This window comes from Tachysurus fulvidraco, chromosome 17 (assembly GCF_022655615.1).
Source record: "Tachysurus fulvidraco isolate hzauxx_2018 chromosome 17, HZAU_PFXX_2.0, whole genome shotgun sequence".
Classification (NCBI taxonomy): Eukaryota; Metazoa; Chordata; class Actinopteri; order Siluriformes; family Bagridae; genus Tachysurus; species Tachysurus fulvidraco.
In genome coordinates, this window is record NC_062534.1 from 13,402,247 (window position 1) to 13,430,221 (window position 27,975).

Consider the following 27,975-nt stretch of genomic DNA (forward strand, 5'->3'; position numbering starts at 1 on the left):
TGTTGCATGCCAAAGGATTCATGTTAAATGTGTCGCATCAGAATTTCAAAAGCATAATACTCCTGTGTGTTAATAATGTTAAACAGACAAAATACATTTTCACAAAGCGGCATGACAAATCTTCCAGTAAAGCCTGCATGGTTTTATGTATTTAAATTGAAGCTAAAATATTATCACAGTATTGCATCTCACCAGAGACGCTCGTGTACTGCTGTGAAGTAATGGAGAACTGACTGCAAATTTTATTACACTGATTGCACACCACTTGCTATTTTCTACCAAGAAAAATACTGTCTGCTTCAATCTGTGCTGCATGTCATCAGTAAAACCATCCTATTTGCCCTGTTTTTTTGCCTTTGATTAGCTTGATTATTGAAACACCAATTAAGGAGCAGACCAAAAGCACTAGTAATGAATTCTAGTTAACACCAGTATAAGGTGGAAACTTCCTTAAAATGCAATCTGGAAACATCATCTGCAGTCTTACAGCTTTTTGGCACAGTCAGGGCAGTAGATGTTCTCCTCATGCATGACGAAGCGCTTGTGAGCCAAGGAGAGAGAGCACTTCTTACAGTTAAAGCAGTACTCATGCCAAGTGTGGTTCTCATAGTTCACCACATTAGTCCCTCTGCCAAAACCTGTAACAAGCAAATTTATTTGGGTGTCAAACAGGAGATTTTTCCCCACATTAATGGTTTCTAACTATTAAAATTCACTAAAACACATTAAATTGCTACAGTTCAGCATCATCCATATTTACCAGTGATGGGATTTTGACATCCGGAGCACTTCTTGGCCACAGAGGTCTTGTAGCAGTCCACACAGTAGAAGTCATCCTCATGAGCAGTGAAGCGAGCACCAGCCAGCGGCTTCTTGCAGGTGAGGCACACAAAGCATTCGGAGTGCCAGGGTTTATCCTGATAGCTGATCCCACCAGAGGTGATGGGCTGCAAGATGGATGACAGAAACGATTTAAAGAAATGTTAAGAAAATATTCAAGCATTGAAATCACATTTGTACAGTACATTGAATAAATCTGGTGACCTATAATGAAATATATACATGCATTGTACTGGAACAGACAACTCTTTTACAGACTGCTGTGTGGATAGCAGAGGTTCCGTGACCAAGGGAGGGCTTTCCCAATTTTTGTGTAAAATCATTATCTCTCAGATTTCCAAGTTAATTTTGGATTGTGGAATTAAACACGGTGGTCACTATGTCATTAATATCTGAACTGAACTTCATAGCATAAAATAAATAGCCAGTTAAAAAGTCGAAAGAAGCGTTTCAGTGGTGTCAAGGTCTATGCCTTCTAAAGATATATATTGTAGATTGCATTTACAGATAGAATCTTAAAAATATATCAATTCTATAATATATTTATAGAAATATATCAAATTCTTGGTGATTATGATTTGTTATTCATGTGATTATATATTTATACGATATAAATGTATACTAGATGTCCTGTGTATATAAAAGCATATATTCAAACACATCAAGAAGCTTTGGTGTGTGAGGGTCAGATGTCCAGAAGACTTATTTGTTAGTAGTGTTTTACTTTACTTTTTTATTTGTTAAATGCCACAGCATGTGAAACAATGTCCTCAGTGACCCATGGGTTGGGAACCTCTGCTCTACTCTTTACTTGCAGCAGTCACCTCCTTGCAGCGGGCACAGTTCTTGGCAAACTTCTTCTCATGGCAAGCCCCACAGTAGAATTCGTCCCCCTTGGTCAGAAAACTCTGCGAGCGGATTGGCTGCTTGCACTCAAAGCAGATGAAGCACTCCTCATGCCACACTTTATGCTTGTACTCCACATTTTGAGACCCTGAAGAGAAACACAGTGGTCAAGTGCTGGCTTGAAGGAATACTGAAAAGGAGGATAAATTTGCTAATGATGAGACTGTAATAACAGACGAATGAGTGGAATCACACACCAGGCATGATGACTTTGTAACAGCCCTGGCAGCGGGGTGAGTCCTCACGGGCACCACATTTCCCACACATGATCTTGCCATCATCTTTAGCTGCAAAAGACTCGTTGGCCAGCGGCTTGTAGCACTTGGCACAGCGGAAGCAGTCCTCATGCCAGTGGCGGTTCTTATGGGTCAGCTCCTTAAAACAGAGATAGAGGGGAAAATAAATAAAGAGAAGTCAGTTTTATTTAGCCATCTGTTTATGCAAAACACACTGGGACAAAAGCACTGGTTAAAGGGTACTAAAGTATACATAAATGTCTGATCATACAGTATACAACAAGTTTCAGAATTGGTGGCATGTAAAAGTATCTCTCTGGTAAATGAAGAGGAAGACCACCTTAGCGTCAGCTCCTATAGGTCGACGGCATTCTGCACAAGTGTTGGCACACAGCTTGTCAAAGCAGCGCACACACACATGCTTTTCATCCTTCATCAGGTACTTTTTGCCATGCAGATCATCTCTGCAGTAGAAGCAGTTGAAGCGCTCGGTCATGATGGAGCTGAGATAGCTACGTGGGCCTGTAGTGAAGTCAGACAGGAGAAAGAAGATGTATTTTGAGTAGCTAGACATGTTCTTCTGTATTCAGAAGTCTGAGTCTACATTTTAACTTTTATATTCTATTTTACTGATACAGTGTTATTGTTGCCTCAAGAGGTCAGTACAGTACAGATAAAGAATATCTGAAATTCAAGGTTTAAAAGCAGGGCTACAGTACGTGATTTTATATATACACATGTATTTTTATTTATTCATTATATGATTTTGTAATATATATTATATGTAATATATTATAATATAATAAATTTATCTTAGCATATTCATAAAGTATAACAATGCAGCACTAATTCGTTCAAGATGTCAGTCCAGTATTAGCAGCACCAAATGTCAGCAGCTTTATTTAACCTATGAACGTAAATACAATGACATTGCTGCTTTATATCTGTGTGGGTGACTCAGATGTTCCAGCCTGAAAGATGAGAATGGGATGATGAATGGTTTCGGGCTAATCCATTCTCCTTCCATGTTGGCTGTAATCATGCATAGCCTGGCAACAGTATACCAAACATCTAAGAGATATGTATGAAAGGACAGCAGCTATCCAACTGGCCACAATTATGAGTTCCAACTAGCTTTAAGACCTTCACTTAATGCTGACAGAGCCACATGCTTTGGCCATTGATAAAGAGAGTACTTTCTGAAGGACAGACTAATTCATCCCAGTGGACTTTTCATGTCAACAGTCTTTGGGTGTTGTCTTACCCATAGTTCCATGGGTCAACATACCACTGGAGGTAGTATACAGTACAATATAAACAGTCCGTATATTATCCATAGGTCAGAGTAACAAAAATCATCACAATTTAATAATTAAAGTACAGTTAATAACACCATGGAAGATACGACGATAGAGTACAAATAGAAAGCTGGTTCTCAGAAAGGTGTTAGCAGATCAGAAAACAGTTAACCGATGTCGACAAATCCAAATCTCAACAGCTGATTATCGCTGGTTAATTTTATAGAATAATCTTTTATCATCTCTTATATTGAGAAGTGAATATGTTTCAGGATGTTGAAAGGAGGTATGAAAAAGGTTGGTCTTGTGGCTTAAACCATAAATATGTACAATTCTTTTCAAATTATATTACTAAAAACTTTTACACAGGCATTGACATCCCAACTGTTCGTTTTCTCCTATGTATTTTTTTCACATGTAGCTTTGTTCTGTGACCATCAATGCGGGTCCAATGTAAAGAAGTGTCTAGACTTGAGTATAGTACGTACTTTAATATAGCATGTTGAAAATAAATGTTGAAACAATGCAGACAATTTTAAAGTAATTGTGCTCTGGAGTCTGAATCTGAACTTCATCCCTGTGACCTGAGCACTATGAGGTCATTTGGCTTCATCAAACCTCTGTGATCCTTTTGGTGTGTTCTGCCAGTGAGTTTAATAGTGTAGCAATTTTGTCCCAGTGGGAAGAACATGGATTATCCAAAAAGGTCTTCATAGGATTGAACTGAGTCACTGAGGAAGAACCAGCAGAGATGGAAACTAAATCCATCAAAAGAAACTACTGTATCTAAAGCAGAGACCATAAATGTATACTTACATAAATAAAAATAAAAATCCATAGCACATAAGCCTAAGTATTGAATTATCCAATCCAGTCACAAAAAAATTCTTTGCCAACAATAACCACTACACCAGAATAAACATCTTAGTAGTGTTTAAGATCGATAGATTTCAGATTTTACACAGACAGACAGACAGACAGACAGACAGACAGACAGACACCAAACAAATCAAGAAAGTAAATTCCCAAATCCTACAGCACAACCACAACAGTGAATACTGGTCACATCAGCATCCACGGATAACAACCCCAGAGTCCAATCAGTCCCAGAATTTAGGTTTGTACAGAGCAAGCCATCAGAATCCTTGAATGATGCTTTATAAATCCAACCATATCTTTAGTAGAGCAAACACATTGTACCTGAGTGCCTGTAGAAAGTCATGGTTGGTTCCTAGCAGGGAAGAGTAACTCTTGGACCAAGGAATTCAATGTAGAGGGTAAATAAACAGTATCCCCACTGTTATATATACCCAGTGAAACCACGCCTGCCCCCAGTTAGCACCAATACCCCACTCTCTGTTCACACAACCCCAACTTCAAACCACCTCACCTCACCTCACAAACCACTGCCCCAGGCTTTATTATACTTAAACCACCACATGTTCTAACCATGTTAGGGTATGCCTCCAAATGAGTGGGGGAAGAGGTGAGCATAGAAAGAGGGCTAGATACTAAATTCCTTTGTTGTTACGTCAATTCAGCCTGGAACTTCCACAGCAGGGCTTTTAGATACTTGGAAGCTTCTCTGTGTACTATACTGAAATGGAGCCGTGGATCAGCTGTCTACAAAGGCTTAGGATCTAAAAAGTACAGTGTGTGTGTGGTGTAATATATTTTATTTATTTATTTATTTTTATATATATATATATATATATATATATATATATATATATATATATATATATATATATATATATATGATCTGTGTTTACATAATGTGTGTGTGTATGTGTGTGTGTGTATGTGTGTGTGTTTGTGTGTGTATAAATTATCAAACATAATCTTTCACTTATTTGTGTCTGTGTTATACTTTTAAGCCATTAGCCTTTCATGATTTCTGTGTTCAGCCACGCATGAGATTATTAGGGTATGTCTCATCCTCTCGTGAGTAGTGGTGTACTTACCTTTACTTGGCTATGTATTTATAGTACTGTGACTTACAACTTTAAACTGTTTCCATCACACATCTTAACCTAATTGCTGCAACCATATCACTCTGCATTAGCTTCTAGCAGTTTCTAATAGATATTGTCTAAATAAATTGACATTGTAAAAATCACGCATCAAGTTTAGTCAAAGTTTTACCATCTTAGCAAAAATACATTTGTGTAAATTTGTATAAACACTGATATGATGTTGATATGGTTTTCCTATTGGTGACATGGAGCTCTTAATTTCTGAACTATCCAATCACAGAGGACATTTCTATTAAATTTATCATTAGATTCAAGATAACAGGATTCTTGGATTAAACCAATTCAAACAAACAGCCAAGTAGGCTAGTATAAATAATCATGAATACAAGAATTCGCAATTATATGTTGTGAAATTTCCACTATAATAAATTGTTAAAAAGCACAAAGTATGTTTCTTTTACCCTGCAGTACACATGTGATTTCTGGTCTCATTTGTGTGATGATGTACGTGTTTTAAAATAGATTCTATATATTTCATTTCTGAAAAGTTGGAATGTTGACATTGGCCTGAATGAGTCATTTGGTGGAAATACAGCTGTTACTATACAATAGGGAAAGCTTTCTGTGTCATTCCACCTGTCCTCTCCTGAGACCATCCCTTCTGGATAGCCCTGAAATAGCTCTGCTCACGCCCTTTGGCACAACCCTTAAACAACGCCTCACTCATCTGTTATCTTACCCCCTCAACACACACACAGAGAGGCAGTGCTCTTGATCCGGTCAGGACCATCTGCAGCTTGTTTATAAACACTGATTATGAAGGTCAACATAAGTGACACAAGAATCAGGTAGGTTCATGGAGGAGCTGAAGGCAGAACAGTGTTTCAGGAAGCAGTTCATGTACACAAAAACCAACAAACAAGATCCAACAGGCATACAGTATGCACACAATATTCACAGAATAGCTCTTCAGGCTCACCGCATGACAAAACAGAGGAAAATTAATTAAAACTAGTATTTCTCATATATATATATATATATATATATATATATATATATATATATATATATATATATATATATATATATATATATATATATATATATATATATATATATATATGTATATATATATATATATATATATATATATATATATATATATATATATATATATTATAACATGCCAAAGCAACTGTATAAGTGTGAAAACTGGTAGACGAATGCAAGTGGTTAATTAAAAGAGATAAATATGTCTCTGGATTAAAGCCAGTTGTAGCACTGCATCCATTGTATAGAACCACTCTGGATCCTCACAATGAGATAATGTCCCAATACAGGAACTGATCCAAATGTTATTTTTAACATTTTGTACAAATGTGACATAGATTCTATTCAGACGTGTTTGAAAGCATTCATGAGCTGAACAGTACACTATTGAGCTTAGTAATAGCAAATGCTCTTTACAGTCACCTTCCCCATCCCCAACTAGTTTAATCTGAGGACAGTTTTGTTGTTGGGATTTTTTTTATTGATAGCATGAAAAGGAAACTGGGATCTTGCAAGAAAAAAAACCTACCCTGTGTCCCAAGTCACATATTATGCTTGGACTCTTCCCTACTGATAACCTTCTGGCTAAGCTATGTAACAGGGTCATAAGGGTCTTGGACAGGAAGGGAAGAAGATCCTAATGGCCATTCTAATAGTCCAGAGATGTGAGAGTCTGCCAGGTATTTATATTAGTGGTACTACACGGGAGCCATGACAGGTATTCTGATGACTCTGATGAGACAAAAAAAAATGCTTTTGGGGTTAAATCCCAAGCATTTAATCATGTAAAACCAGGCATTGGGTTATAATTGGGTTCTACAATCCCTATGATGAAACATGGTAGCCGTAGCATTGTGGATTGGTAGACAGTGTTTGTGGAAGGATGAATGCAGACAAATGCAAAGGTCCTTGAAAAATATTCTCCATAGTGCACATGACCTCAAAAGTTCAGCTTTTAACATAAACAGAACCTGAAGAATACAGTCAAGACAATGCTGCAGTGGATTCAGGACATATCTCAAGGGCACCTCAGTTGTGGTATTGCCGGCCCGAGACTCGAACCCACAACCTTAGGGTTAGGAGTCAAACTCTCTAACCATTAGGCCACGACTTCCCCATTATGGTTTATTGTGCAAAAAAATCCAGTAATTATAGTTGCAATAAACTATTAAAATGTAAAATAATTTATATTAAAAAGCACCAAATAAAATGATTTGTACTTGTTTTTTCTTTGGCAACTTGAACAAAATTCTAGATTGGTCCATCAAAATGCTATGGGCCGTCCACAGAGTGCTGACATTCTATTAAGAATGTGAAGTTGGAGCACACAGAGAGACAGGAAACTTGGGGCAGCCTGGGAAAGCAGCATTCTAGACATGCCTGCACCAAGCCCTAACTCTCACTAGAAAGATCCATCTGGGAAGTTTACCATTATCATTTACAACAGCACAGTGATTTGACAAAAAAAATATGTCTATATACAGTCACTAACAAGTGCATATGCCGCATATACCTAGTGTTGGAACTGTCTGCTCTTAATTTCACACACACATTATATTCTCCCAGAAATAAAATACTGAAAGGTTTTTCCATGCAAGAACTCTCTGTGAACTTCTGATAAAGGTGCCTTAGATAAGGAGACATAATGAGAATAAAGTGAGTGCAACATTATTTATACCACTCACTCCTGCATATTACACATTTTCTGAGAAACAGTGGGGTATTTTTTCAACATTTTAAATGAGACCTACAATCAGTAAAATTAACAAATTATCATCTGTATCATCACATCACCTGTATATATTACACACTGCTGCTGTATATTGTACAAAAAGCATAATATTGCACAATATTGTTATTTGCACCATGCATTTCCCACATCATATACATAACTGATCAGTCATATATTCTGTATTCATATTTAATACTCATAATGTTTATTGTATCACATCTGCATTTTTTTGTAATATATTGTATAGTTATAGTGTTATGTCTGTATTTTTGAGAGTCACAAACAGCTGGGACCAAATTCCTTTTCTGTGTCAACACACTTGGCCAATAAACCTGATTCTGATTCTGATTCTGATTCTCGCATACTATATGTACTCATAAGGCTCAAAGGATATTCTGCGCTCCGACCTCAAGCTCCTCAGTTAGGATATGCAAGGAAAAGAAATGACAATAAACTTCATGTCCTCTTTAAACTCATCCATACATCTCCTCTTTTGGCCTTCCTCTTCCTCTTCACCTCTTACCTGGCAGCTCCATCACCAACATCATTCTATATATCTTATCTGTAATGTATATGTGGTGATAATATAGGCTTCTATGCCCCAATTTCATTTAATTTCACTGAAGAAATTATTCGTATGCATATATATTACACATTAAGAAACTCATATTTCTAAAAATTTAAAAACCTACTCAGATCTCCTGCATTTTAAAGACTTTCAAAAATAAAATAAAAAAAATGTACATTCTTCATTTATTTATAAAATTATACATTGTTCTTATAATAGGACATATCCGTTCTTATTCCTTTGTGGTGAGATGAATTTGCACAATACAGTTATGTCATTTTAGACAGAGTGTTTAGTATTATCGCTATGGGACAGTTATATGGCTTACATCCAGCCAGCTGGAGATAAAGGGAATAGTAGTAGGGACTCAACTCTGCCCCCAGTGGACAGAATGACCCTTTACATGTGTCCACAGCTCCACATTACCTAATTAGGACCTCCAGTGCTGAGGGTGGACACTTGAGTTTTACAGGTTCCCCCTAGTGGAGAGCAGAGGAGCATGATGAGAAAATGAGACAATCCAGCTGCTGGAACTCTTTTGGTGACTAATTACACAAATTGTGTTCCAAAAAGCTCTCAATTACTGAAGCCAGGAGTACAAACAGTGCTCTCAGCACAAACCTTATATGGATGAACCTCTTAACTGCATACAAATATTTTTGCAAGGATGATGTAGCTCTGATGTTATGTTCTTCACAGGCAAAACAATAATAGAGAATTTGAGGAGATGTTCAATAATAGAAATGGGAAGAAAATGAAAAAATTAGTTAATGGTCATGCTGAGCAAAATGATATCATTTTCTTTTATTATTCCTTATGTTTACCTCCTGCTCTATGTTTATGTTCTGTACAGCTGCTTTGAGACAATGTCTATTGTAAAAAGTGCTATACAAATAAACTTGAATTGAATTGAATCATTTTTTTGGGCAAACATCTATGTGTGGAAAAGTTGCTTTGGAAGAAAAAGCTCATGGTTTTAATAAGGCCTTGTCAATTATATCTGTGTCTTGGAAAACAAGACTAATTTAAATTAAATTACTGCTTATAATTATACATATATATGTCTGTGTGTGTGTGCGTGTGTGTGTGTAACCCACACACACATACATACATACATACATACATACACACATACATACACACACACACACACACACACATATATATATATATATATATATAGTGTGTGTGGGGAGGGGTGTATATATATATTTATATATATATATATATATATATATATATATATATATATATATATATATATATATATATAAAGACCTTTCAATAAATAAAGACCTCTCAAAAAAGTATTATTAGACAAGTTAAGGTCTCTTGCAGTCCTGCTAATTGCTAATTGTTTTTTTTCTTAGACTGTTATTTTATATAGTTCATTTAAACAATCAACTTCAACTTGAATTAAATTACTGCACATTTACTCTGCAGTTTGGTTCAGATATTTTTCATACAATAAAAGCAGCTATTGATTTCAAACTAAACTATAAAATAGATAATTGCTATTGCTAAATCAAATAAGACTACATAAAATGAAAAACCAAATAATCTTTCATCGATGTACTTAAAATTATGGCTTTGAGAGTCATTGTCTTTAAAGCTCCAGTGTGTGATATCAGCATTAATGTTAGTGTCTCTGAGGTAATCCAGCTGTCAACTGTCACAGGCACACTCAAAATCTATAATACAAATGAAGTCGGTATTTATTGGGTTTTATGTGAAGAAGCCAAAAATGAAGAGAGTAAATTTAGTATAAAACTTACCAATATGTAAATGTGGCAGTTGCTCTCTCACAGTAGCCACTGATGCCCAGCCTGCGTGAGCTCTAACGGTTTGTGTCTCGAACTGCTCTTAAAAAGAGCTCGTGCTCAGGAAGAGAGTGAGAAAAAAAAACGGGAGGAGATCCAAGGGCTATGTAAACACTAACAATGACTTCAGCCAGGAATTTACAACCTCTACCTCAGCAAGAGAGAAAAGACACATAGCTCCAGTAATTTAAAGCAGAAAAGCAAAGATGTTGTAAGCAAGTACTGAAGGAGAAATATGTTAGAAGATTCTACAATAAACTTTAAACCAACATGTAACGTAGAAATTGAGGGATTATTCAACATCCTTTACAAACTTTGATCCTTAGACCGATATTAGGATTCTAATCATGCTATAATAATTGCAATTTAAAGCAACAATTAAACAGCTCAGTTTGTATGAAGTGTCTGGAAGGGTTGGGGCAGGCTGATGTTCATTTTTATTAAACCAAATAAACTCCAACCATAATTTTTTGTATAGATTCCTACAAATGTGAATATTAATTTGAAACACTCGACTTTTCAGAAAATGTTATTTGGGGTTCTATCAGGTTCTCAGTTTTCTTACCACCTCCAAAACATCACAGTAGGTGGATTTTGGATATTACGTTGTTTTTAATGTGTATGTGGTGCATGGTACCCTGTGATGGACTGGCAACCCACTCAGGGTGTATTCCGACCTTGCACTCAGTGTTCCAGGGATAGGCTTCTTATCCATAGCACCCAAGATGAACGGATGAATAAATGACCTGTTGTCAGAGGTGATAAGGTGTATACTGTAGGTTGACTTATTATTATTATTATTGTTATTATAGTATTGCTTGTGGTGAATTGATGCCTGTCTAATTTGACAAGTCTTCTTTGCCAAACTATGCACTGACACAACCACTGAGATACACACAGCCAGAATTAGCTGTATACAAGAGTGACAGTACTTCAAGCATATCATGAGGTTGTTAACAGAATCTATTTTAATAACTGTCCTATGTCTCTTCCACAGCAATATAACATTAATGGGGGGGGGGGGATGGTCAAAGAGAGAAAAAGAAAGCTGCAAATTTAGTTCAGAAGAGACTAAAAAACTAAATACTTCAAACTTAAGCCAATTTATTTTGTCTGTGTAAAACTGTCATGTCATTGCTGTCCTTATAAAGACTCTAAAGTAAAATACTGTATTTTATATTTATTTAGGTGAACTAAAAGTATTTATAGAATACATTATGATTACTTAAATACTCCTGTACTATGCAGCACTAAAACTATAACTGTACTGTATTTGACCAGGTATATACAGTAGTACATCACTTGGGGTAGCAATAAATCTACTTAATTCCAAAGGTCATTTTGGAGATTTTGTTGGCTCTCATTTCTATGTTGGAGATTATTTGACTTGACGTGACATCTGTCTGTAGTTTCAGTTTTTACCAGAAAGGAATGCATACAATGTATATTATAAAGCAAGAATCTTACAATGGCAGGCAGAGACTCATTAGACGAGTTTGTCTGAAGTTGTTTTATTCTATGGTCCACTGTTGTCACTGTTGCCACAGTGTTCGGTTTGACAAAAAGAGAGAGAGAGAAAAAAAAAAAAGATCCTGAACTTCACAATGATGTACATTGTTGGTCAAAGGTTTTTGAACTCCCTGCATTAGCATTTCAAGAAATGGGTTCTGGTTAAAGATGGATTATAAGCACAAATAATCCAGAACTATCCTAGAAAAAAAATGCATATAGATTTTACAGTTGATACGAATTCCAACTGCTTCACCGGATCAGTGTACTTGCTTTTAAGATCCATTACACTCTGAGTAAATAATGAAGCCCTTGAAGAGTTGATGGAGCACTATTTATTCTTTCTTAATTGTCAACTTTAGGAAACTCCACATATTCCAAAGCATTTGTTTCGGCCAAACATTATTACTTGTGTCTCTCTCAGTGAAGAGTCATTCTCGTGGATCTTTCGGACCATATAAGGAGCACATTACCTGATCTCTTGCTGTGGACTAGCTACACCCAGCTGAGATGAGTCAGCATCTGTTTTGGAGAGCACAATCCTCCAGCTGTGGAGAAAATCCTATTGTACAAAAAGTTTCCAATACATCTGCTTTAGAAAATGCACCAAATCACACTGAAAAAATGTCTCATTACTGAGTGATTCTGCTCTTGGGGCTTGTGATTTTATCCTAATCGGTTTATGCTCGGCCCATTCGATGCCAAAGTAGCTGAAAAGGAGTCTGCTGATGTGATGGCTGAATCATCTAGACACTTTCTGCTATATTCAAAATCAGACCAAAGTCAATAAGAAAGCTGATTTAGTTGAAAGCACAGGCTTCTGTTTATTGATCATTGCACACACATGAACAGATGATCGTATTTACACATATGTAAACAGTCAGTACCTGCAACATGTAATAACAGAGGTTGCACATGATGTGACAAGCGCTCGGCTACATATCAGTAAAAACACGACATACTGAAGGCAAATCTGTGTCGATCTGCTTTTTTCTGTTACAAGTCAAACATGTAGGACAAGCTATCACCCATAGAAAAGTGCTGTAGTGGCCATGGACATTGAAGCTGATTATAAATTATCCTGGACAAGCAGCAGTAGTACAGTAGAGCTGGACACAGATTGCACTCTTTAATACGCAGAACCCAAACCCTCAGTGCTCAAGAAAGTTAAACTCAAGCTGTGGAGCAGAAATGGAGGAACACACTTTTCTAAGGGAAATATACCACCATTTCCATGAACAGAAAGGACAATAATACCCAATGCCCTTTTTTTTCTTAGGCAAGTTGCAGCACATTTCAGAAACAACAGACAATAAAATAATCTTGCAGTTCTTAAGTCTATCATTTAGAGCTATTTTTCCCTTACAGATGCATGGCTGACCAGAATAGTATAGAAGAGTGCAATTTTGGAAATATTCTTGCGCATGTGTATGTGACTGGTACTGACATTAACATACTGAGATATGCTTGTCTACTAAAGTCATCCTTCACATAACAAATAGCAAAGATGATCTCAATCTAACAGCAGGTCTATTCATCACTTTCACCTTAAAATCATCTACCGTAAGATGATTAAATAAATAGAATACATATACCAAGATGTAACAACAACAAAAAAAAAAAAGAAAGAAAGAAAACAAGGCAAGAAAACAAAGTGCAAAAAATTCCTTCATCTTGTGGCCATCCAAATATAAATGCCTTACGTGTGCCATTTTATCTAGAGCCAGGCCTAAAGGAATGCTACATTGCCCTCTGAGGAAAATGTCCTGCACAGCAGGAGATAACGCTATGCCAAAAGCCTTGTTTACTATTCTTTTCAATGGCCAATACTTATTCCCTGTTTCTGCATCTCCTCTCTTGCCTTGTCCATCATGGGCCTTCATCCACAGCAACAGTATAACACAGACAGTGTTTAATTTTGCCATTTCATTCAGAAGACCCATTATATTGTGGGTGCCAGCACCTTCCATTCAAGGCAATGGCCATCCTTCCACAAAGTCAATGTGTTTTATGAAACACACGCACAGACGCACACACACACAAATAGGCGCGCACACACTTTAAAAGACGAGAATGCAACACAAATCTCTTAATGGGTTGTTTGCACCTTTTTATATTCTTTTTAATAGACAGTGTATTTAAAAATAATTCAAACTAATTTATTTCTCATAGTTCACTATATATATTCAGATAAATGTATCCAATAACTAACAGATGTACAGTTGTGCTCACACCCATCATCTCCTCATCACTGCACCACACCCTAACATTAAACTCAAACAGGAAATGATCAATTTCCCCAATTTTTTTCCCTACAAAAAAAAAAAGAACAAATGGTAAAACAGTTAATACCTGTTCATTCAGCCCTTTTATAGCATGCTTAAAATTATCATTCACCCATCTCCTCTTTATATTCAGAAGAAAAAAAATCTCATGTGGGTTGCAGTGACATTATGTCACCATAATGCCGCAAAAAGGGGAGAAAACATAGCAATGCATCTCTGCACAGCACGTCATGCAATGTTAGTATATTAAAAGGTCTATAAAGAAATTAACCACATTGCTGTGAACTTTAGTCCTTGAAGCTGTGCATTAGTACACACCAACAAGAATACTCTTTAAAAAAACAACAAAAAAAACCAAAATTCTCTAGTTTGGTTTATATTAGTAATACCGGTGATGGATAGTCATTCATTATTCATTCACTGTTAAACATGACACTAAGTCATTTCAGTGGTTTATAGCTGCATGGTGAAACTAAAAATGATGTTTTGAGACTTTTTACAAAATGCAAGCAAATCAGGAGAGAAAAAAAAATGCCTCAGATTTTGTGTCCGCGACTCTCAACAAAAGAACGGCTTACTGTGACTAACATGAACACGTATAACAAGGTGTAAAATCCACCAGAGTCACAGTCAAAGGTCAGTTATGCGAGTTCTGGGTCTTCTGATTGCACAGCCATCCCTCTATAGCCAATCCAATCTACAGCACGTCCCTCTTGTTGCCAATTTGAAGCATACATTACACAGAGGAGTTCAGTTTTAAGATACAAGGCCTCCATCTAGTGGATGGCAGTGTTGTTTTGCTCCAAGGAGAAGTAAAAATGACATTCAACAGGCACTTGATTGCAACCAAATAAACACTGAGCCATCAGGTCACCATACCGCTCTCTGTTCTGATCCTCAGATAAAAAAATAGTTTAAATGTCTGACTCTTTACCAAGCAGTTTTGCCATTGCCCAAGCTTGAATCCCCTTTGAACCAGGCCTTGCACACCAACAGATAGCACAAAATTAGCATGCACAGCTATTTTACACCTTACTATGCAGACAAGAAAGCACTGCTCTATCAGTTCTCATGCTAACCTCAGAGACAGACAATGCCACAATGCCTGAAGATGGCATCATTTTTTTAACATCTGAGCTGTGGGAAAATAAATGCAGAAAATGGATAGCAAAAACTGACATGTTTTCACAAGTCATGTTTGGAGGAGCTGAAAGAAAGTGACAAATGAGGTAGAGACATCAAACCAGCCACTTCAGAGAGAGGATAGAGGGAAAGAGAGAGAGAGAAAGAGAGAGCTTGCACCACACTGTGGTGATGGAGAGAGGGACAGGAAAGCCTTTGAATTTCCTTCAGGGTTTTCTTTTTCATCCAGCTCAAATCTCACGGTGGCGGAGAGGCGGCTCTGAATCGTCCATGGGAAGCACAAGACGCGTGCCCCTGATCACCAGCTCATGGTCACCAAAAGTCAGCTCTTGGTCCAGAGCATCATCAGAGTGGACACCAGCTGCACCGGCAGGGATGCTGATGGTGCGTGTGCCTGACGCATCTGTGCTAACTGTAACGTCACCATAGGTTAGGCTGATGTCACTGTCATTCAGGATAAGGTCAGAGTCGTCGTCTTTCAGTTGACCTTCATTCTGCACGGAGAAGATGAAGCAACCAGTTAAGTATGTAAAAGACCAGTGTTTTCTTAATGGAATAGTTAATTCTTAAAAACAAATTAGTGCAGTCATTCAAATAGACAAGTCCATCTCAGAGCATCGTATACAGACAGAAACACCAAGGGACAATTTTCATTGCACATCCACCCACTGGCAGGTTTTGGCAAAAAACACTGACACAGGCAGAACCTGTATAGAGATTTTATATAGCTAGTTATTCTAGTAATTCTTGTATTTCTAATTCTAGTCATTATATTTAAGGATTTCTTCTTTTTTTCCCCCCAGGTTAAAACCTTGGATTTGGTTGTTCCTTCTAAAGCTTTGTATTATTTGTTTAGTCAAAAAGTATGTAAAGCTTTGTACTGTTTTGCTTAGTTAAAACGTATGTAAAGCGTTGGATTATTTGCTTAGTCAAAAAGTAATGAACATAGCCACCACAAAAATGCTAAAGCTTTCATTGCAATAAAAATAAGGTCACTGAGTGTATTCTGTAGTGCATAAGGCTGACCTCGCATGCCTGTGGGCTGGTGAGGCATCGGGCCAGTGGGCCGCAGCAGGCTGGCAGAGTGGCTGTGAGTGGCGGCCCGCTGTGAGTCAGAATGGGCTTCAGATAGCTGTAGGAGTGCAAGGTCAAGGAACAGTGTTCTAAATGACACTAAAGGAAATCAGGGTTTAGCAGTTTATATCTCTTTGGACAAACAACCTTTATCCACTGTATTATATTAACTAAACGTTTAGATCATTTATTGTGTATAAAACCATTATAATGCCCAATCGATAACACACATTCACACACTACGAAAAATTTAGACAAGCCAATCAGCTTCACGGAGGACAGTCAGGGAGAGAACCGGAGTACCGGAAAGACCCCTGAAGCACGCAGAGAAAATACACACACACACACAGGACAAAAGGTGGAAATCAAACCCTTAACCCCTGAGGTGCAAGGCAAACATTCAAACTACTAATCCACTGTGAATCCTGGGTAATTATTTCAAAAGGATTCATTTTTTCCCTTTTCTTTTGATTCAATACTATCTGCTTTAAGAGTCACGTCACAAAGGATACTTGTGGTCAAAGTTGTACCAAATCCTAAATAACCAGGCACTCTCATGCTTGGTGCTCCTCCTCTCTAATCCATCAGGGCCAATCTGGGAAAAAAAAAATGCATCCACAGAGAAAATTAGGGTAAACAAACAACACTGTGTATTTAAAAGCTGTAAAGCTCTTTAGCATACCTAAAGATAAACTTACCGAATTGTCCTGGTCTGAGTCGACTCCAACACTGTTACAACCAAAAAAAAAAAAAACCAGATCAGCAAAAACAAGCTCTGTAATGCATCAACATACACAACTAACAAACGTCATTATTTCAAATAGCCAGACCCCATTTTAGTCCTGATGTGCTTCCGGCCACTATAAACGTTCTAGATATAGCTTTTAGAAGCTGCATTGGTGTTAGATGTGTTTGGCTTTGAAAAAGAGGAGTATAAATAAACCTTTCATTATCTCTACCCTAATACTAGCCCTAGAACTAGTGGAAAAGCAAAGCCACACAAAAAAAGAAACTATTGAAACCACCTCTAAATATGCCTATTAGTTCCAGTTTAATATGTTCAAGTCTACATATGCAGGACTGACCGGATTCGTTGGAAAGACAACATTTGAGTGGTGCCACCTCCACATATCCACACGGTGAAGAAGACCACCAGCAGTGTGGTGGAGAACATCATCTGTCGTGCGTATGTGGCTGTGTCTCTGATAGACAGGGCGAAAGTCATGGCCCCTCGGAGACCTGGGAATGATTGTGAAAACATTTGTTGTAATGTAACAGAGTGACAGAGAATCCAATTTGAAGAAACATCTGTAGTTTTATTAACGAGACCACTCCCAAGCACACATGCCCTCTTAGTTATTCTCTGAATGACTACAAAGATATTTGAATCTGAATAAAAAGGTCTTGCTTTTCAACACAATACAACAAAAAAATAAAATACAACTTCGGTCACTAAAACAAATTCCTCGCATGTGAAAACATGTCTGGCAATAAAGCTGATTCTGATCCTACTGAATTCCTTTCTATGGGCACTGAAATGTAAAACTCTTTCTCGTGTTAAACCATTAATATGGTCTCTACGTTTACAGCATTTTTAAATGATCAGTGTCGAATACAATTTCAGTCTAACAAACCTGCAAACATCATCATGTGCTGAAAGTTGGAGCTTATCTTGTTCCTGCGGCCAAAGTTGAGCAGGAAGGAGAGTGGGTAAATATTAGCTGCACGGCCCAGGAAAATGGCCAGCTGGAATGGAAAGTCATTAAGGAACCAAAAATCCCCAAGTACAGGCTATTTGCAAGCTGTTTCAGGAAGGGAATTCTACATCACACACACACAGAGTCACCAGCCACTTCCTCAGTGCCATAAGCCAAAATGAATTCAACATCGCTTGTAGACTAAAGCACCACTAATCTCATACATTTAATTTATTTCATGCTGCTTAAGGTCCATGGTTTGTTTATCATTTTCATGCTCGCACAAACATGCACTACCCACATCCTGTTATGCATTCAATGAAAAAAAATCAAATTCAGTCAATTCGGGATACAAATGCTCCGATGATAAAAATAGGGTTGAAGACGTGGTTCTGGAAGGTGAACAGAGTCAGGCCCATGTAGGAAAAGATGAAGTTCTCAGCTAGGAAATTCAGCAGCTCAAATAACTAAAAATGAAGCACAGTGAAGCACAAAATTGATATCTTTGCATACTTTAGTTAAAAACCACAATGAGGAAAATAGTTAGGGAAGTGCAACACATGAGCACGGAATCAGAACTGGTTACAGTACAGGTTTTATCTTAATAAAGCAGAATAGATAATAGAAGAATACAACAACAAGTGGAAATCAAATTTGCATGACTTCACAACTAGTAATTTTAATTAGCGTCAGGTCTTACTTGCTTGGTCCGGTCCTGTGACTCAGGGGAGAGGTTGTTATAGGTGTAATGAGCTTGTGTAATTCCACAGAAAAGAACTGCTACCACACCTACGCATACCACAAACACAATAGAACCATGTTACAATCCAAAAACATAAAAAAAATTGATTATATAAGAAATACAATATCAGAATTAGAGCAGGTCACCTGTAAAACCACAAGCCTCAGCCAACAGGAATGTGCTCCAGGACATGAGGAAGAAGAGGGCTGTTTCTAGAAGCTGAAAATCCCTCAACTTGGTGAATTTAGTAACGTGAGAAAGAGTCAAGGAGACTTACTTGTCATTATGCATTCTATTTAGTGTTGTGTGCTGAAGTTCATTCATAGATATTGCCCTAATAGTTTAGCATAGCTTATGATATTATTCTAATAACGTTGTAAGCTGTCTCTATTCTACCTGATTCTTTAAAACACAGAGCAAGCTGGATTACACTGGCAGCTACCTAGAAAATGCTACTTGATACCTGCTTGATTGTGTTACATTACCTGGCTAAATTTAACCGTAGACACTTTTATGAGAACATCCACAAACCAGACTGACACCTATGCATGGTCTTATAACTTTTCATGAGCAAATCTGAAGCGTATAAAGGATATCAAGGCAGTCATTACACCGGTAGCTACTCCAAGAGCAAAGGAACCACTGAAGACTCCCAGAAAAACCCCAAAGGATTTTAGCATGGCCATGGCTTCAAATGTATGACTGTTGTCTCCCTCTGGCTGATATGCAATGATGGACCTAAACAACAACAAAAAAAAAATACAAAATCAATATAAGGGCACAAACCCTGACACTGAATGTTTTCTGAAGCCATAAAAAAAAGGAAAATTCGAGTACACAATAACATCAGTTCAACACAAACAGTAATGTTGTGTTGTCTTTATGAAAAGCACAAAGATCTGAGAAAATGAAGAAAAGAAGGCACAGCACACCATGCTCTACCTCCATAATACACTAAACCACATTTCCTATAAATCATAAACTGGGACATTTTTTTGTGTAATGCAAAATGACTAGCTCAACATCTAGCAGGTAAATTAATGTCCTGTTGATGTCCTACTGCACAGAGAACAAGAAAATATTAGCCATTTCTAGTCTTGAAGGTGATATTACACTTTATAAACACTGCCTTTTTATCTGTAGTTGCACATTCAGTAACTTCACTACTGTATTTAATTGGATTTGATTAAAAATAAAATTTAAAAAAAGAATCAGTTTAAGCAATTTAGCAGAACTGTTTTTTTCCTTCTTCTAATCCAAGTGAAAATCTGGTATAGGAACCCCATTTTTCAGGGACATAAAGCTCTAAGCAACACAAACACAAACAAAAAAACAAATAAATAAATAGATAGATAAATGTGAGCTGGGCAAATAGAGGGGAAGCTAGACTAAGTAACTTTTCTACATAACAGAAGCTGGGGATGGGTCAAACCCTAAAACATACCTTTCATCCAGCCAGCAAATCCCCACAGTCCAGCCTCAATTATCCGTAATTATATAGAACAGGATGGGAGACTGAATATAAAAGTGCCTACACTGAACATGGTCACGGACTCATGATAAAATGAGTTCATGCATAATATCCTTTCTTTATTGAACCAACATGATTTCTGTGCTTTTCTCCGTGTGTCAAATCACAGCAACGTCATAATGAAAATGGAAAGTGTGTAAACAAGAAAGATGAGTATAAAGGAATGTAAAGTGAGATTATACGGCATTGTGTATAATGTATAACTTGTAGTTTGGTACAAAAAGGGGATCTAGTCTGAGGTTTGACTGTGGGTCATTCGCTCTGCATACTCTGGATTACACCAGGCAATGCACACGCAGAAAAACAAACTAACTGCAGAGTCAAAGCTACTTGTGCAGCACACCCATTGAAGGGCGTTCTTTGCGTGTGGTTACCGCCCTCTATGCACTGAGCCACACCTCCAGGGCAGTGCCGGCCCACCCCACTGTGTCTCCGGTAATAAAGGAAAATTCTGAGTCCCGAACACGAATCCAGCAGGAGAAAAAACACACAAGTGTTAGGAACATTCCACGTGCCGTTTTGTTTTTGATTAGTAAGTCTACAGCATAGTCAGTAAAATAAAACATCCTCTGCATATGAGAACTGCAAAAAGTTAGTTAGTTAGTTGCTATAATTTACTGCCATGTCAGCTACTGAGGCTATCTTCATGGCAAGCGAGAACTGCGAAAAAGTAAATGTTAAAAGAATGGTGAAAATTATTTATTTAGCCAGATTAGACTGATCTAGGGATCAGTTTGTTTTTTTTAACTTCTTGATATAAATGCCTGAGTGGAAACAGCACAGAATTTTTTTTTTTTTTTTATTTTGGCTAACAAAGAATGTATGATAACAGACAATGAAAGCACTTTCAGATAAGAATATAACAAGCAACGGTGGCTCACGACCATTGATTTCGGGCATGCACAGCGCTGATGAGAACAACATGCCCAGAAGTGGAGATCAAACTTGACTTATGCTAAACAGTAGTGAATTTTGCAAGCAACCCTGTAACCCCTACTTGAGAGATGACAAAAATGCAAAATCATGCACGATACAGTCTAGTAGCTGGTTCGGAGCAGTTTTGTTTCACTAACCAGTGTTGCCACAGTCTACATTTTTCAGATCAACTAGATCTCAAAATCCATTCCAAAGACCTGAAACTACCCCCCCCCCCCCCCCAAAAATAAATAAATAAATAAATAAAAAAATCCAGGCACTGGAAGGAGACGTGTTTAGACACTTTACATGCACTGATTGTTTGCAGAAATTTCTTAGTTTTAATCTGAATATTTTGCTAAAACAAGACCTTGGCAGACTTGGAGTGTTTTCAAACTATCTATAATTACTATAATTAACTAATTGCTTTGTGCACTAATAACCATGAGGGCTATAGTTAAGAGGAAAGACAGGCAAGTGTGGCAGTGGGCTCACTGTCCCATGATTTCGCAAAGGCAAGTATCTTTGAAATTATTGGTCAATCAAAACAGGTCATTAGTGTTTCAACAGAATTTAAAACAGATGCCATTATGAATTACGGCTTTATGAAAATGGATATTGTTGTTGAATAGCCGATGTACATTTACTGTCCACTTTAATAGGAAAACATGGGCACCTGCTTATGCAGACATCTAATGAGCCAAAGATGACCCAATCAGCTTTAACTATAACTATAAAATTTTATAAATTATACTGCTGTGACATGATTGGCTGATCGGATAACATTAAGTGATGTGCAGGCGATCCTATTCAAGTTGACGCTTAGGGACACGTATTGCAGCCCATTTCAATATACACTATGTACAAGCCATTACTGGTAACAAGTAGGATTTCCAGTCTCTCTATGCCTGTTGAGTTTTGTTGTGATCTCTTGTAAATATTAAATGCTTTGCTTGGGCTGCTTCACATTGTTATCTGTAAGTTAAAGCCTATGTCTATAAATCTCAACCTTTTAACATGACATGCTCCAGACTGACAATTTAATAAGGTGGAAAAATCAATAGTTTGCTTTCCCCTTAATGCTTAAACACATAAATTAGCTTGTTTTTTTTATTGATAATTGGCATCTAAGAACAGTGCATTTAAAAAATAATAATACAGCTGTAAGTGCTACTATGATATTCACAGGGTCGACAATGAGTGTTTGTGTCTGTACTTGGCCAACATCCTGCAGGTTTCTTACACAACCTTTCTGCTGACTGTTTATTGGGTAATGAAATAAGATCTAATCTTTTGTTTAGCCCACATGGAGTTTATAGAGCTTGCAGTTTTGGCAAATGTGGATCATATTTTAGTCGACATTGGTCACTTATTAAAGCCTTATCTTTGCTTATCCATTTGGATACTGCTATATTACTATTTACATTATATAAATACTATTTGCCAAGATTACTCTTGAAGAGATAAAACAGAACAGATACAAACCCAAGTCACAATATAACTAGAATAAAGAGGAATTGCTCCAACTCATAGTATGCCCTTTCATTCTTAGCCATTTCCGATGGCCATTTTGAGAATAGTAGAGGACAAATGTTAATTACGTTGGTCCAAAATCTTATCTTGCTACTCTGAGATGTCAAGGTCGTAGCAAATGGTTTACATTAATTTCAAACTCAGTAACTTTGTGCACGGCTTCATCATCGTTGTCGTCATCATGGAATAGACTACGCACATCGAGATAGAAACTTTTACATTTACGAGTTGACCAGTCAGAATAACTTTGTCTAAGTGGGATTCAAACCATAATCACAGTTTTGTTTTACAACTGTAACTGTATATATGGAAAAAAGGACTTACGAGGAAAGGACCAAAGCAACAGCATCGTTTAACACGCTCTCTCCAAACAATAGAGCGTAGAGATCGACATCCACCTGTAACTCGTTGAAGATGGCCAGGACGGTCACTAGAAGGCAAGGTTCACAAAATACACAAGAATTAGTCTTTATTTAGAGATTTATAACTATGCCCCTTATATAACTATACAATTGTGTGCTTTAGATTAAGGGTGAAACCTTTATGAACAACTCACAATATGACAAATGTATGACCACACATTGTAGTTTCTGGTATGTCACAGCATTTCATATAAAACCCGAACAAAATATAGTAGATTACATGCAAATTTGATTTTGCTGATATAGAATAACATTATAATATATTAGATGTATATGTACAACGAGATCCATTATTGATTTAAATCTGTGCCATAACCCAAATTCCAATTTGACAGCTGTAGCGCTTTTAAGACACACCTGGATCAGTGGCTGATACGATGGCACCAAAGAAGAGGCAGTCGGTGAAGAAAAAGTCATCTCGCAACTGGCCTGTATACTTCATTAGCGTCACACAGCCATACATAAACAAGCTGCAAACACAAAACCATTGTTTTCAACTGGGACACAAAAAAGAGCCAATGCGGAAAAAGATACTGAAAAATCCATGAAGCACGCTGACCCAATGATGAAGCAGGACAACACTGTTCCAACAAAGGCATACGCCAAAATGGAGCCCATGTTCCTAAAAAAATGTCTCTGAAACGTAACAACAGATCATTATAATGGCATTTTCTGTCCAATTTACCAACATTAAATCAGAAATGTTAAGTACCAAGTTAGTCCTGGCTTTAAAAATGTGTTGCTTTTATCTAACATTTGGTATGTAGTATAAAACAAAATGGATCATACTCGCTTTAAGCTGTATCCTGCATGAAATATGATAGGTGGCAGAAGAATGTTGAAAAATACTTCTGGGTCAAAGGTCACCTGAAATAGAATAAGATATGATGGCGTGATAAACTGTGTGATTATGTTATTACAAGCACAGGAACATAAAACCTCTACTTTGTTATGCATTATACACCTGTGTATATTTGAAGTGCAATAAAACTAACACTAATAAAAAAAAGTGTCACATAAATCTGGTCAGTAATTCATACATCACATCAAACAGGTGCTGGAATGAGATACAATACCAAAGATAAAAAGATAAGGTCCATAAAATTTTGGCAAAAGGTAAAGACAATGTTTTAGTACAGCTGGTGATCATCAGGTCAAATAAGCACAATAAGCTGCAGTCACCTAGACATGCAAATCGTGTCAATTACCTAATGCTTTAGGCACAATAAGTAAAGTCATTACTAGTGGGCATAAAGTTCATGCTCAACTGTGGTCTAAAAACAGTTTAGTCACAATTCATTCTACATTATAGGAAAGCTTACTATTAAATTATTTCAATCAACCACTAATAATTCATCAGTAGTAATTCTCTTGTTAATAAATGTCTCTTATCTTCTCCTTTCCCCTCCTAGAGAGTACTTTCTCAACACTAATACACTAAAACATTGTGGTCTGCTTATGTAAAATCTACAGCAACAGGATTCCTAAACTCCGGAGTCCGTATTCAGAAAGATTCTAAGAATCATCTCAGAGAGCTTCTAATTAAGCTTCAAAATTGTCTAACTAGGAATCATATCTTAAGAGTGATTCAGGACCTCAGGATCTTACAGCAACTCTGAGCAAGGAAAATACAAAAACATTAACCGTAGAAAGGAGGTGGGGTTTGACCCGTTGCTAGGTACGACACATTCTTTTGAAGAAACAAATAAATACAGTCTGAGCTGAGATGTTATCTCTAATATGATTGGTCACAAAAATAATCCCTACACAATCTAATTTCTAGAATTTTATTAACTCACTATCATGGTATGCAACTCATTTCTTCTCCCTCTTCAAATTTTCGGCCATTTTCTCTTAAACTCTTAAAAGCTTCTTAAAAGCCCTCTTCCCTACTCCAGGACTTTTTAAGGGGTAAGATGCTTTATGAATATCTTTTTTCTACTATTATCTCTTGATCAAATCTTTGTACGAAGAATCTTTTTGAATACGGGCCCTGACTTGTATAACTATTAATTGACATTTTCAAATATTACTGTATGTGCAAGTAACAATGTTTTTAACCTGAAAAATACACTGATGAAATTAAGGTTAAGTTTCAAATAAGTATCAAAACAAGCGATGTCAAACTGGGAACAAGACCCACACATATACTGTAATATCCACCAGGGATATCCTCAAACAAACAAATTTCAGTTTTCCAGGAACACATTTTTAGCCATAAATGCATGAATGAATGATGTAAATATACATCTGTCTGATAAGGTTGTAAAACAGGCAGGACAATTTTAGGGAACAGAACTGCACTGTAAATATCAGATTCTGAGAAAACTTTAGTCTGACTGTGTGCAGGTCCCTGGTTTACCTTGCGAAGCATCTCATTGTCCTGAACATCCTTGACTTCATTGGCGCTGATCTCGCCCTTTAGTGTGTACTCGTAGAACTTGCCACTTACGTTGACCAGTAACGTGGCTGGGCTGGCATTGACATGGCAACTCAGAGTAACATTGTTAATGTCACGAGGCACATGGATCCCGTAACGCAGCACAACCCCAACCAGCACTCCTAGTGACAGAAAACAAGTGGGTTAAAGTTTTTAAATGTCAAAAGGATCAGACAAGGATCAAATGCTAGAACTAGAACTACTGAGACTGTCCTGAGACACCTCTCATATTACTAGAACAGCATGTAAACTGTGTGTTTTTCTGTCATGAGCAGGCAAGAGATTTCTTGCAATTATTAGCTACAGGTTAGCTACTGATTCTCTAAAATGTTCTCCAGCAGCTCTAAAGCTACAGTTATACCCCTGACTTTGTGTGGTAGAAGGGCAGAAAATTATTAACAACCCTACGTTTGTTTGCAGTACAATAAGCGATTAAACACAAACACACACACACACAGCTAGCTGAAACAAGACAGCTAGCTAACTAGCATGTTTAACCCTTTGCGTACAATAAGCGATTAAAAACAACAACACCACACACACACACACACACACACACACACACACACACACACACACACACACACACTACACATCTTGGCCTTGTGAATTCAGCAGTGTTGAACCTTTAATTTAAAAGATAACCAGCTTGTAACCAGCTGCCTAAATAAAAAAAACACACAAACACATGAACCGAGGCTGTTGTGTAGCAGGCAGATTTACCGGATTACCTTTAGCGTGTAACAGGTTTAGCTTAGCCAGGCTAACTAGCTAGCTAAAGTGTTTTAACCTAAACATTGCAGATGGAGACGATCAGTGACATGTTCGTTCTCACCATAAATCATAGCCAACCCCGTCTCGTGTAGAAACCTGAAACGGCGGTGTTTGAATAGCCATATTGTGAGGATGGTGAGGGTGAGGAGCAGGATGAAGATCAGCAGGTCGGCGCTGTCCTGTCGGTGGCTTTCTTCAGCCTTTTTCTCAGTCACGATGTTCTCCATCGAACTGTCTTGTGCTCTGCAGAAGCACAAACAAACTGACAGACTAGCCAAAAAGTATAAAGGCAGCCTTCCCCACGCTCCCTGTGTACCGCTGTGTTTCCGTTGAGAGCCCATGTTGACATTTCTTGGAGGTTACAACATCACAGGTTTGATGACTGGGTCAGAAAAAAAGAATCGGTTTGTGTAGATGGTTCCTGATTCCAGACGTAGCCACGCCCCTTTTATGTGTCGTCACCATACGGGGAAAGCCGTTAGTATTCGTGCGCATGCGCATTCAGCTCAGTTTTAATACCTGTTTTGGGGCAGGTTATTAATTAATTAATTAATTAACTAACTAACTAACTAACTAATTATTAAATAGGGAACTTTTCTAAGTAGTCTGAATTTAATATGGATATACAGTGAGAATTCACTGAAGGGTCTCTCTATTTGGGTGTCGAGTTCAAGGGTGATTTGGAAAGCACACTTTATTTCATTTATGGTATTTAGTAGACACCTTTAACCAGAGTGACTTACTTTTTTTTCAGTATATAAACCCTCAGAGTAACTGAGGGTTAAGGGCCTTGCTCAGGAGCCTTGCTCAGGGGCCCCAGCAGTGGACCTGGGATTTGAACTCATGACCTTCTGGTCAGTAGTCCAACACCTAGGCTAACACTTCTCTTTCAGCATTTCAGATTCAGAATATCAAATATCAAGCCTTTTCTTCCAACTGGTCACCTTTCAGTCCAAAAGACTTCATGCTAATCATGCTGAGAGATAATGCACTAAAAGTGAACTCACTGTGCATCTCTTAAACCTCCGTTATCATCTTAATTAGGTATTGGTTTATTGCAAAACTGCATTTTATTAAACTGTAATGTTGTACGATGTGATTGTAAAGCATCTCATCAAGGATATGGGGAAATAATCAAGGACCCTGAACCCCTAACCCTTCAATTAGAACCAGGAACAACACAACACACACGCACATCAACTGTATGGACTGCATAGACCTACACCAAATAACCACTTCCAATGTATATTATGTTTTTTTTTTTTGCTCATTGCACAGGCTGTCTCACATTTCAGTCATTTGCTGTTTTGCACAATACTTTACAATATCTCATGTACTGTAACTGCTGCTATAACACTGTGTTCATTCCAGTATTTCTGCACACGCAATATTGTTGAACATACAGTATTTACACTGGTCTGTGCCGATTCTGTTTGTCTTTTATGAAATGTCTTTTTTGTCTGCACTGTCTTTTGTCCTGCACT

At 37.4% G+C, this 27,975-nt stretch overlaps 2 protein-coding genes across 3 annotated transcripts; both read right to left on the reverse strand.

The window, feature by feature from the left end:
• Positions 1 to 343: 343 nt before the first annotated feature.
• On the reverse strand, positions 344 to 10,529 carry fhl1a (four and a half LIM domains 1a). 2 transcript variants are annotated; one of them, XM_027136118.2, is made up of 6 exons: positions 10,382 to 10,529; positions 2,323 to 2,504; positions 1,944 to 2,121; positions 1,665 to 1,834; positions 761 to 947; positions 344 to 638 (listed from the first exon to the last, which is right to left on the reverse strand). In XM_027136118.2, the coding sequence occupies exons 2-6, from the start codon at positions 2,476 to 2,478 to the stop codon at positions 484 to 486; spliced, it is 846 nt and encodes a 281-aa protein (XP_026991919.1). In that variant the 5' UTR covers positions 2,479 to 2,504; positions 10,382 to 10,529; the 3' UTR covers positions 344 to 483. The 2 variants fall into 2 exon arrangements, with proteins under 2 accessions (XP_026991919.1, XP_026991918.1); XM_027136117.2 differs by lacking the exon at positions 10,382 to 10,529 and adding an exon at positions 4,481 to 4,663.
• A 2,205-nt stretch (positions 10,530 to 12,734) lies between these two features.
• slc9a6a (solute carrier family 9 member A6a) lies at positions 12,735 to 26,931 on the reverse strand. Its single transcript, XM_027135717.2, has 16 exons — positions 26,553 to 26,931; positions 25,640 to 25,839; positions 24,067 to 24,144; positions 23,837 to 23,913; positions 23,635 to 23,747; positions 23,180 to 23,285; positions 19,473 to 19,614; positions 19,023 to 19,128; positions 18,835 to 18,923; positions 18,488 to 18,601; positions 18,072 to 18,183; positions 17,523 to 17,676; positions 17,136 to 17,166; positions 16,950 to 17,032; positions 16,390 to 16,495; positions 12,735 to 15,857 (listed from the first exon to the last, which is right to left on the reverse strand). The coding sequence occupies exons 1-16, from the start codon at positions 26,830 to 26,832 to the stop codon at positions 15,594 to 15,596; spliced, it is 2,055 nt and encodes a 684-aa protein (XP_026991518.2). The 5' UTR covers positions 26,833 to 26,931; the 3' UTR covers positions 12,735 to 15,593.
• Positions 26,932 to 27,975: the final 1,044 nt, after the last annotated feature.

What these genes read in the sequence shown, in the direction of transcription:
- fhl1a (XM_027136117.2), bottom strand. Translation starts at nt 4,502, where the DNA reads ATGACTTTCTACAGGCACTCAG. An exon ending in GACTTTCTACAGGCACTCAG is followed by an intron (nt 2,505 to 4,480) that starts GTACAATGTGTT and finishes ACTTCACTACAG; the next exon opens with GCCCACGTAGCTATCTCAGC. An exon ending in ATGTCAAAATCCCATCACTG is followed by an intron (nt 639 to 760) that starts GTAAATATGGAT and finishes TGCTTGTTACAG; the next exon opens with GTTTTGGCAGAGGGACTAAT.
- slc9a6a (XM_027135717.2), bottom strand. Translation starts at nt 26,832, where the DNA reads ATGGGCTCTCAACGGAAACACAGCGGTACACAGGGAGCGTGGGGAAGG. An exon ending in TTTTTATCATCGGAGCATTT is followed by an intron (nt 18,184 to 18,487) that starts GTATCCCGAATT and finishes TTTCCATTCCAG; the next exon opens with CTGGCCATTTTCCTGGGCCG. An exon ending in CCAGCCCACAGGCATGCGAG is followed by an intron (nt 15,858 to 16,389) that starts GTCAGCCTTATG and finishes TTCTCCGTGCAG; the next exon opens with AATGAAGGTCAACTGAAAGA.